Consider the following 12,207-nt stretch of genomic DNA (forward strand, 5'->3'; position numbering starts at 1 on the left):
GAAAGTATGGATGAAGCCAATCCCTACCACCTCAGAGATGGTGGAAAAACAAGTCCTTTGGCGAGGTGAAATAAAGGTGTGCACCTGCCAGCAGAGAACACCCCCTCTAAATGCACCTTCCACACACCTGTCAGGCGCCGTCTCCGCCCCTCCGATGGGTGCCGGAGATGGATGCCCTCTGGCCGCAGTTCACGTCCTTTTGCTAGGCAACGGGACACGGTCACATGATCGTGGCACACGCGCCGCCTGGTTGCCTAGGCAACGGAGATGCTACCCGGCGATCAGCTGAGTCTGATCGCCGGAAATCCTCCTCCTGCCCATTTCCTGCTGCTCTCTATTTAAACCACACTCTGGCACAATTAGGGTGCCAGAGTATTAGTTCTACCCTGCTCCAGCGTTATCCTTGTTCCTGATTGTCTCCTGTGTTCTGATTACCTTGGCTTGTCTGACTACTCTTACGGATCTCCCTTTGTACTTCGTTGCCCGTACTGATACTGACCCTTGGACCGTTCCTGATTACTCTTTGTCTTCTCTCCGTGGTACTGCGCTTCTCTGGTTTCAACTCGGCCTGACTATGCTCCATTCATTGCACTGGTGACTATCTGGGAGAACCGCAACCTGTGCATCACACGCAGCAAAGCCCATAGCTCCTTGCGGGGGTCCCTGGTGAACACCGGTGGTGCGTTAGACTCCGCGCCTCCCAGCTTAGTAGCGCCAATACCAGTCAGTGATATCTCTAGTGAAAGACGTGACAACACCTTTATCTCATTTCAGTAATCTCGTCCTGCAAGATGAAATCTCGTTTATGCATGTGGGTGCAAAAGAAGACGCATTCTTTCACCTAATCTGCACCTACAAAGAAATGTCCCCAATCCGCCCAACTCCTCTCATCAGACAGTGAAATCAGCAGATGTAACCATCTTGGCATGCAAATCCATGCGGTTATCTGTAATTAACCTGGGAAGGGTAATTAATTAGTGTCCATGTGACTGCCTTAAGTTTCAGCCATTGTTGGGAGGGGGGTGATTGCTAGGATGCCATTAGCATTTAAAGTACAGTTTTCTTTGAAGTGTACACTATTATGTAAGTTATATAAGAGTTGAAGAAGGGAGATGGGGAACATAGATTATATGACACATAAAAATGATGCATCAAAAGTACATTCGTGTTTGTGTGTTGCTTATAAATATGTGTTAAGATTTATACAGAGTAGTTACGAGTTATACAGGAGGTGAACAATCTAAATACTTGGAAACACTGCTACAAGAGGACAAAATCCAACAGTCTCCTGTGAATTCCTTGTCCTCATCTTGTTTTGTGTACCCCCTATTGGACTATTTGTTATCCATGCTTCCTAAAACTGCTTATTGAAAAATGTTCTTACTTTTATTTTATATGTTTTTTTGTGACCTCATGTTCATCCTATTATCAATCCCCGCTAATCATCCATGCTCCTCTTTCCACCCCCCAAAAATCTCCCTATCCTTTTTCTGTGCTCTCTTTAACACTAGAACTCACATCCATCTCTGATTCCTTCAGCTTCTTTGCCATTATTGAAACTTGTCTATCTATCTCTTATACTACTTCCCCCACAGCTCTCTCCTATGGAGGTCTCTCCTTCCTCGACCCAGTGTCCACCAAGGTGGTGGAGAAAGCTGTAGGCTTCCTACTCTTAGTCTAAGGGGATTTAGCTGTACACTAGGTTGTGGACAATCCTCGCTGGTCACAATAACAGATTTATGTGTCCAGTTCTGAGGGGGTGCTTCTCTTCAACATATACAAGTACATATATAAACAAAGAAAAAGGTTGAATAGCAAAGTACTCCTGTCCTTAGTCCAACAGATGTATACAGATTAAAACCAATATAACAGCAGAACAATGGGTCCAGTGGTGAAACTACCATTGATGCAGCAGGTGCCGTGCACTGGGGCCCATTGAGATAATGGGGCCCGCTGCATGGCAGATGCAGAGGGTCAAGGCCCCGGTTCCCTCCTCCCTGCGCCAGGGCCCACAGCTCACTAGTTCCGCTTTGTCGAAGTCGTATAATTGGATGAACGAAATATATTGGTTAATATTGTTTTATCGTGCGATTGCGATCAGTATGCCACGTAACACGTCGCGTAGCGCGATCGCACGGTAAAATGCACACGCACACACACGCACTCTAACATTTCATTATTTATATATTTCATATTTATATTGATTCCATTCCACAGTGATTTATGAGCAGATAGTATTTAGTTTATTATTAGTTTATATATTATGATTATATATACACTTTAGTGTTATTTAAGGTTCAGGTTATAGGAAATGTGTCATGTCTGGAATCATTTTAATCCACTATTCATCAGCAGTTGTCCGGTTTATTCGCCAAAGAGATCGCTCATTGCATACTCTAGTTAGTGATGTTAGGGAATAAATACTTAAAGCGATACTGACTATAAAATGCTAATACACTAGTTGAAACTTGAGTCTTGGCGGGAAAAGTCAGAGCACAACCCCTGGAGAGATGAACCCCACCTTTTGATGTTTTGGTTTGAACTGGCCTATGACCTGCAGCACTCTGGACCTTCCTGTTACCTGGACCAATAGAAGCAAGCCACACCATCTGCATTGTTCTCACTGTAACACTGAGTGTATATAATAACAGCTCTCATTGGCACTGGCCTCAGTCTACTCTGACCACAGTATTCTGGAGTGAAATACTGTCTGTTGGTACCAGTGGGAGCGCAGTATGTATTTATCTTTTGGTATTGGCTGTACTGTATTATAATCATGTATTGAATTGTTAAATTTTACATCTGCTAAAAATAAATTTAGGAAACACAATACAATCGCTTATGCAATGCTTATTTGAAAACAATATAATTACTTTAATAGCCTCTAAATGGTCAAAACTGTATATGCAAATCAACTTACAACAAAAACAGGCATGATGAAAGATAACTGGAACCATGTCAATGCAACAGGGACATTAAATTGACCAGTTTTTTTTTAAGGGGTACAAGCTAAAAATATATATAAAAAGCAAAAAAAGAGAGGGTGTGTGTGGAGTGAACGTGGAAAGAAGGATTATGCGGGAGGGGGTGATACAGGACTAGTTGTGAGGAAGCGATAACCGTAATGTTACCATTAAGGTGCTGGTAATAGATATGGTGTCTCATATTGCCAAGGCTGGAAACGTATAAGCTTCTTGGTGCCAGGGAGAAAGGCGTGGATATAGAGTCTTTTCTCCATTGCAGCTATCTGCCTAATCTGTCTTTGAGTGCTGAGAGGCATGAGGTTTACGCATGCCACGACCAACAGTGAATCACATCATTATGGCCCCCACCCTCTTCCCCAGTAAAGTAAGAGGGATGTGGGAGGGCGACCTTCCCTCCTGGCAGTCTGGGAGGACTCCCCGAAATTTGGGAGACTCACAGATCTTCCATAAGATTAGGCCACTATGCTCTAAACATGGCATATAAAATTTGGCATTGGTTAAAAAGTTAAAGCATCGTCAACATTTCTGGCTTCTCATTAAGTTTTCACTAAACAGCTTCTCCCCCTTAGTGGAGCCTCGGGAACTGTCTGCTGAAACAGTGTTTCCTGGGGCACCTCAGTTTCGGTAGTACAGCAGTGCAAAGCACGGCGCTTCAGCTTCTTACTGGTCCTCCAGCTCACATCCATCTCAGTATCCGCTGAGGGGGATGAAAATGTATTAACTGGAAAAGCTACTTTAAGTAATATGTCAAGCAAAGCAAAAAAGTTAGTTGCGGACTATGCTGGCACTATATATACACGTTGATAGTATTATAATTTAAAAAAAAACAATAACTGCAGCTCTGTATACTGGTTTCAGTTTGGTAAAAACCTGTTTTTTACATTTGCAACGAGTGCAAATCTCATCTGCCAATGGGCAAAGGCTAAGAATTCAGCAGCGAGTGTTTTTTATAAATGGATATAAAACCATGCAAAAAAATAATAACAGAAATAGTCCTATACGTATGGCATGCAGCAGAATGTGGCTAAGAGACAGAAATATTGCTAGTAAATCATGGCTAAGGCAGCTGGATTATCAAGGGAAGCATTTGAAGACCAGGGATGAGATGTAAGAAGGGGCAACATGATTAAATGATATATGTGTGACGGCAAGGATTTGGGATTTGATTTGGGAGGAAATGAGAAGCAGACGGGGATTTGGATAGTGAAGTACCAGGTGAAATGTGGAGACATAAGTGACTGAGTTTGGCAGTCGTGTTTGGTAAAAGATGAAGTGGATAATATCTGTCAAGGAAATACCACCTGGAGTTTGCAAAATCCATAGAATTCACCATGGGAAATATTCACTAGTTTCAGGAACTTGCAGCTAGTGCAGGCTGGAAACAACTATTACTACCCTGGGTCCTACCTTACACAAGAAGATAGCAAACGTTACTTTAATTTACCATACAGGTATAATTCCACATTTAGCTCTATATTACCTTTCACTCTGTACCCCGAGTAAAAAATGTTCTTGCCACATAGGAAATAACATTTGTAATCAGTGTATTTCCTGGTGGGCACTACATAGTCCATGCATTGTAACCTCTGTGACTAAATGCTACATAGCCCAACAATACTTTCTATATATAAAATAACATAAAACTATTTAAACCCTCTAATTTCAGTTGATATCTTTAAAAGTAGGCCACACGGTTGTACTTGGTTCAGGGGAAGGTTATAAGGGAAAGGAGGTTTCCAAGGTACTAAGGGGCCTATTGATGTAGCACCACATTTTATGAAAGATACTTTTCAATCTTCATCGCATAGATGAGGATTAAAAAGTATCTCATATTTATTAAAAAATCAACACAGGAACAGCCGTTCTGAAAAACGGCTGTTCCTGTGAAGTCTTACACTTACCTTTCACGGGCTCTTCGTTTACGGTCCTATGCGATGTGGCTTCCGGCTTGCTTTGAATCCCTGTGCGCATGACCCGACCGAAAAGCTGGGGCATGCGCACAGAGATCTGGACTGCAAGATAGTGGGTCATGTGACAGGGAGGGATCACATGATCCCTCACACATGCACTGTCCAGCTCTGCTCTTCAGCAGATTGAACATGATTGAAAAGTTAATTTCGTACATTGTTAAATAGCGATACTGAGCACTCCCCATGCACTGTTATGTAAAACGACAAGAGATGCAAAGCAGCAGATATCTGAGATATCTGCTGCGATGCTACAATCATAAATAGCAATTTAGAGGTTAATCCCTGAAAACTGTTGTCTTCGGGGATTTAACAGGAGGGAACGCTTTGATAAATAGGCCCCATAGAAACTAAAGTACAAATACTTAAGGACACGTATCAAGTGCAAAATAAACCTTATCCCCATTCCACCCACAAATGGACATATTTGGGCAAAATGACACCCACTTTCCGGTTAAGCCTCGTCTCTTTGTGATCCCCAAATCGGGACAGTTGGGAGGTATGTGAACCAAAATTTATAATCTACATCTTATCAATTGATTATGAACCAGTAACATCACTGAGGCACTTCTTCATGGCCAAATTATTCATGAGATTCCGCTGGTTCCTAGTGAAATGAAAAGCTGCATTGTCATAAATACTGGTCCAGCCCACAAACTGTCAGCCTTCACTGTGTGCGTGACAGTGGTACTTTTATCAGGAAATAAGTCTTAAAAGCATTGTAACCTTATTGCACAAATCCAATGTAATTGAAAACAAAGTGCAAATGTGTATGAAAGCCAGCAGATTAAATGGATTTAGAACTGACTATAAAGCGCAGAATTATTTGTCTGATTTCAAGGACAGCTCCTCCTGCAGTCTCCAACCTGTTTTGAAAACATTTTAGCATCCTTAACTAACTTATTTAAATCCTCAGCCAGGGGTGTGGCCACGTCACGAAGGGCTTGGGCGTGTCAAGTGCTAGGCTGCTCTCCAAAAACACCTTTTTTATTACCACACACACGTGTGCCCTGCACCCGCTTACCATGGTGAACAGAGACAAACATGCAACAACTTGAAAGCTTATTTGTACACTGAAATTTAAAGTTGATATTTGTGTGCTACATGAAAAAACAGTCAGTATTTAACTTGTTGCAGAACAGAAAACTAGTTTGCACCCCTTGCATTGTAACATGGTTTTGTCCAGGAGACTAAAATAAGATACCTCTTCATTTAAGATCCTTAATGAATCAGGCCCCTAGTTATCATTTATTTAGTACATTCTACACAATGACAGCTAGAATCTGATTGGTTGCTATAGGCAACATCTCCACTTTTTCAAACCTGCAGTTTAGTAAATATACCCCTAAAACTTAAAAGTGGAACTAAACTAAAAGGAATAAAAATGCCACACATGAAAGTGACAAATTGGTATTTTATTTTTACATGAATTCTTCAATCTCTGGACCTTATTTATAAAGCAAACTGGATGCACACAACAAAACACTTCTGCTGGTCATGTGTGCAGTCACTTACTTCTGGTGCCCTGTTATCATGTGGTATGCCATCTGCTGCTGTCCTCCTCTTCTGCTCCAGCTTTGGCGTGGCCTCCTCGAACAGAGGGTCCCCTGAATACTCAGTGTTCAAAACACAATTATCACGGGGTGGACACTAGCAGTGTGCAGTGCAACGTCAAAGAACTGTTCAACAACAGACCATCTCTTTGCAAAATAACACTTGTTTTATTACTAACGCCTTCTCCTCCCCGTCCAAGGGTTTCTCTCTCCATATATGCCTCACTTCCAAGCAGTCATCCAAAGGCTCTCCTTCTTTCTGAGTCTATTGCTGCTGGGGACTCTTCCCCATTTGTCCACTCTCATCCAGGTGCAACTCCAAGGCTGTCTTTCCCATTGGGCATGCAGGGCAACTGCCCGGGGGCCTCACAGGCAAGGGGGCCCCATAGGAAGGGCTCTGAAGTAATTTAGGAAAAAAAACAAAAAAAAGTACAATTTTGCGGTCACATGGTGGCGATCCGGCTCCCTCCCTGTTCCCCTCCTCCGCGCCGCACTCGCACTGTATGTCGGGTGTGACGTTTTCAGTGAGGAGTGCACCAAGAGGAGCTAGGACGTGACGGAGAAGCAAGCGAGGAGGAAAGAAAAAAGAAAAGAAGATACAAGAAGAGAAGAAGGTGGTAGAAAGGTAAGTGAAGGGGGAGAAATAGAAGAATAATAAAGGGCATAGTATCTGATACAGGGGGAGACCAGAAGCATGATGAACGGGGACAAATGCAGCTGATGTGGATGTATGGGTCATATGGAGAGATCTGATGGGCATTTAGTTAGGTTTGATGGCCATTTATGACTTCTTTTTATTCCCACTTCAACAGTTCTCACCACAGTGATTGTGAAGTACTGTGCAGAGACTATATGTAGCTCTTTGAAACCTCCTCCCCTGGATACAGCAACAAGGTAAGAATTGTACTGATTTGGTGATTATTGTGAACATTTTAGCATTGTTGGATATTTTGTTTTTCACTTAACAAGATATTGTAAATTATGTTATAGTTTCCTATATATCTGTGTATGGTATGTACGTATGTGTGTGTTTATACTGTGTATACACACATATATTATTATTATTATATAATGTTGTTTACAATAAAAAAGTTTATGTGGATTAATCTCTGTAGTACAGCTTGTTTTTTTAATGTTTAAACTTTTTTTGCAGGTAACAATAAATATTAACTTAATTTTATCAATAATTTACATTTTTATTCCTGTGAGAGGTTGTATAGGTAGGGGCCCCAGTGCATTGCTTTGCCTGAGGGCCCATAATGTTGTTAAGATGGCCCTGTGCAGCTCCCTGCACTCCTGAATCCACACCCTGTCACTGGTGACTCTTCTGGGGTACCCCTGAAGGTGGAGCTCCACCTCTGCAAGTCACTTCTCTTCATGGACTCTCATTAGCTTGGGGGCAGTATATTCCCCCATATGTGGTCATTTCTGGTGTCCTTGCAGCATCTACCGCGCACCCCCCTCAATAAGTTGGGGTCCCTCCTATTTCACTAAGGTCTTCAAAATGCGCCATGCAGCACCTGCCATGCACCATCCTCACCAGAGATCACCCTCCTCCTTCCTGGGTACTGGCTTCTAAAATAGCTGCCAACCTCAAGGGTAGGAAGCCAATGCCCTGACAATTTTGCACTGCCCAGTTGGCCATGACCCCACCTCAACCATCCACATCTCTGGTGTCCATCCGACGCTGTGAGGCACTCAACTCCCTCTAACTGAACAGCTGGCTATCTGGTGCTTTGATGATCCACACAGCAAGATACCCATCAATAGTCCACTCTTTGGAGACACCACCACAAATTAGAAGCGAACTTAGGTATATGGAGATATGACAAATCTGAAGAAGCGCACTGTACAAAAGAATAAGTGTTGCATCAACGTTCAACCTCCTACCAGTTAAGAACTACTCCTTTCATTGAATCAAACTTTATAGTTTTTTATAATAAACTCCTTATTAGTTCAGCCTCATTTATGGCTTAAATTAAACAATCGTGAGGGGATATTGGGACTGTTTTTGTAACATGTTGCACTTTTTGACTCCATCGGTTTACACAATAGTACTACACCCTTTCAAGTAAAAAATTGCAGGCTTGTGCAAAACTTTGAATATGTGACAAAATATGTATATACTTGGCAGTATACATATAGTCTTTTAATTGACATTTTCTTTAGAACAGAGTCATTGCTGGGACAGTCTATTGGATGCACTGTCATTGCTTCAATGATAGATGTTGCCTAACAGAGCAAAAATGTGAATAAATCATAAATAGGCCTCCATATGCATTATCCAGTATTGTTTCCATTACTTTTTTCCAAACTGTAAAGCGCTAATGCTATAATAAATAAATGTTGAGATACATATATATATATATATATATATATATATATATACATACATATATATATATGTGTGTGTTTAATATCCATTAGATTGTAAGCTCTCATGAGCAGGGCCCTCCTTCCCCATCTTCTTGTCTGTTCCCAACTCGTCCACCTGTGCATCCTTGTTTCTTGCATCCTGCATATTGTTTACTATACTTCCTATGTACCTTACTTATTATCTTATGCACGGGATTATGCTTCTTGAGTGTCCAGTACTTTGCCTTGTGGTCTAAGTCTTTGTTATATGCTCTACTTGCCCACTGTAAGCAGGGGCAAACGCAGGTTTAGTAGAGAGGGGTTTCTATGCCACACTGCCAGTGAGCGTGGCCAGCATGCTTTGGGGCGTGGCTATAATATTAGACAGTGCTTGGCTGCTCTCCACCTCTTCTTATCCCCATCATATAAACGGGCAATGCTGCGTGCACTGCTGTTAGGGGCACATAGCTCTCCCTTTTTGAGCAGAGCCGTGTGAAGCAGGACATACCTTCCAACTGTCCCTACAATCAGGACAGAGTCCTGACTGAGTGTGTCAGAACAGTTGACAGACTGTCCTGCTCTCTCCTACCTGTCCTTACTGCTTTCAATACTTGTTGGGGAGAGATGGCTGTGAACAGTGCAGACAGAAACAATCTGCACACAATCTGCAAAGTGGCTGGTCCTGGGGCAGGGTTCAGCTACCTCAAGCGTACAGTACCCCAGGCTGGGAGGGGGGTTTCCAGGCACTAGGAGACCTTCCCTCGGTATGCCTATGGTACGGTACTGTGGAATTTTATTGTGCCTTATAAAGGATAATAATAATATAGGCAAAATGCTCAATCAGCTGCTGACTACAATATTGCTCTATTTATCAAGCTCCGAAATTAGGAGCTTGACCCCCTGTAGCTAATGCCATCAGAAGATGGGGTTAAACGCTATAACCTATAGGGAGAGCATTGCAGGTGAGGGATTCTAGGTAGGTTTCGTGCTCCCCCATCCAAAATTCAGCCAGGCCTTTAAGAACTTAACTATACTTTACTAACTTTACTGCATTCACAATCACTTTACTATACATTATTTGCTGGGACAGGCTGCTATAGGAGTCGCTCTCCCAGCTAATCAATTTTAATATATTGGCAGGTTAATTCCTTTCTTATCATTCTGATAAGAAATTAATATTAAAGTGAGAAATTTGGGATTGGTCATCATAAATAGACCCCGAAATCTTTTTTAATTCAGAAACTTAAGTGACTACAGAGTCTAGTACTACCACTTAGTTCTAGAACGTTGCTGCAGTGCGTTTAACATCCTGTGACTGCAGTTTACAGAATATGAAACTCTAGACCTGAAGTTGTCTTATGTTTCCAAGTGACTCAATCAGTAGGCTCACTACTATAGGCAAATATAAATAAACTGCTTATTCTGGCTTGGCTATGAAGGGAGGGGAGAGTTTATAGACAACCCACCTTCCTGAGCCAAGCAAGCACTGTAGATGAGCCGGTGATGTGACGGTACCAGTTAGCAGGACAAGAGGAGGGAGAACCCACAGCCTCTCCTATCTCATTATCATACAACGCGCGTAACCGAGAGAGACAGAGAGCGCGTCTGCACCCAGCTCTGACATCATACAGCCTCAGCATGGCGGTCAAGGTGACTCTACTACCAGCGCCTGTTATTGCATAATACCTTCTCCATGCTTTGCATTTGCTTTCACTAACCCAGCTGCTCTCAGTTGGAGCCTCTCTCAGCTTGGAAGTGCAATGCATGCAGTGTCTTGTGTTGGAAAAAACTGGGGGGTGGAGTTGCTGGTTGCAGATTACTGCACTGCCTGCATTTTTCATACAGTGTGTGCATTACAAGGGGCCCTGCTACATTGCTGCTTTACTGCTGTCATGATCCAGTTGCCAAGATCAATTAATGAGACCATCCTTTACTGTTGTTGCCATGCCATAATTTGTGTCATGTTTGCCCTCACCATAATACCATCATGCACACAGTTCGTTTGCATAGGTGTGCGTTATCAGTGTGACAGCAGATAAATGACCATACTGATCGCTATGACAGGGTAAATATGTGATATCTGCTTAAAACGTGTGTGCACTATTTGTCCTCTTATCTGGAGCATGTATGTAATCTGGTATAAGTGTGAGTTATGCGATCTGTAAACATCTCTGAGTACATTAATTTGCTGTTCCCATTTAAAATCGCAGCCCTGCACTGCTTCTCTGATTACATCGGTGTCTACTGTATATAGTGCTATGTGGAAAAGCTGCCTGACAATTAAAGGAAGTGAAGGCTTTGTGGGCAGCATGACTAAACACCTGATTGTTCCCCTATTATTGTTTATTAATCCTAAAATTATTGTTTATTAATTTTTATTACAGCTCACGAAAAGAGCTGATCCTAATGAGTTGAAGGCTATATTTCTGCAGGTAAGGGAAAATACATGTTTGCTTGTTACCTGAGTGCAAATGGTAGATCACATTTGATACATTTTTCTTTTTAATAAGTTTTGCATTTCTTTTGTTCTTCGCTGTCATAATAAACTAAATATTTAAACTGGAGGATTTGTTCTAACTGAGGAAAAGTTTGGCACTAAACTTCAATAGACAAAAACATGTGGTTGTAAAATATGATTTTAGTGCCTTTTAATTGTTTTTGCAAATTTTATTTTATTGATGTGAAGCTTTATAAGTACATTTTAAAGGTAATCATTTAGTGTAATAAACTTTTCTAACACCATTGGCTGCAAAGATACAATGGATAATGTACATCAGCCTTCTATTTCCTCCAGGGTATTGGGATTATTTATGACTCTAACATTCATGCTGTATAACTTTATAATTCAAAACGAAAACTCCACAAAAAAAATTAAGAGCCTCCACTGCTTTTGTGTATTTTTTTCTGAATAGGTAACTATTGTTCCCCTAGTATCCCAATTTATTGTGACAAGGCTCTTTGTACTGGATTTCGAGAACTATAACCCCTACTATGCCAAGATAGTTCAAAACTCTAATACATTGGAGACCAAATGCTTTGTTTATAGTGTAAAAGCACCAGTTTGGTAGCATGATATTGGGTAAAACCGCATTTGTAAGAGACTTTACAGTGATTAATATATCCTCTTTCCTACACTCAGAATAGTCTCATGGAGTACTTTGTACAGTGTAGATATCACAATCCACCTGATATATTATTTTCAATTAGCAGCCACTGGTCATTATAGTGCGGTATTTGCTTAAGAGACAACTCCAAATTTTAGTCTTCATCAGACTTTCCTTACTGATTATAATTGCAATTTGGCTACATGAGTAACCAAAGGTATTGTGTTTACAGCTGTAACAAGTG

The 12,207-nt window shown here is 41.5% G+C and overlaps 1 protein-coding gene across 1 annotated transcript in view; it reads left to right on the forward strand.

The window, feature by feature from the left end:
- Positions 1-10,338: 10,338 nt before the first annotated feature.
- The window catches only part of SLC25A12 (solute carrier family 25 member 12), a 99,385-nt gene continuing 97,516 nt past the window's right edge, over positions 10,339-12,207 (forward strand). The window contains exons 1-2 of the mRNA XM_075180643.1: positions 10,339-10,509; positions 11,244-11,291. Of these exons, the coding sequence (XP_075036744.1) occupies positions 10,498-10,509; positions 11,244-11,291 (60 nt within the window). The 5' untranslated portion in view covers positions 10,339-10,497. The remainder of the gene's footprint in view (positions 10,510-11,243; positions 11,292-12,207) is intronic.

This window comes from Mixophyes fleayi, chromosome 7 (genome assembly GCF_038048845.1).
Source record: "Mixophyes fleayi isolate aMixFle1 chromosome 7, aMixFle1.hap1, whole genome shotgun sequence".
NCBI classification, from domain to species: Eukaryota; Metazoa; Chordata; class Amphibia; order Anura; family Limnodynastidae; genus Mixophyes; species Mixophyes fleayi.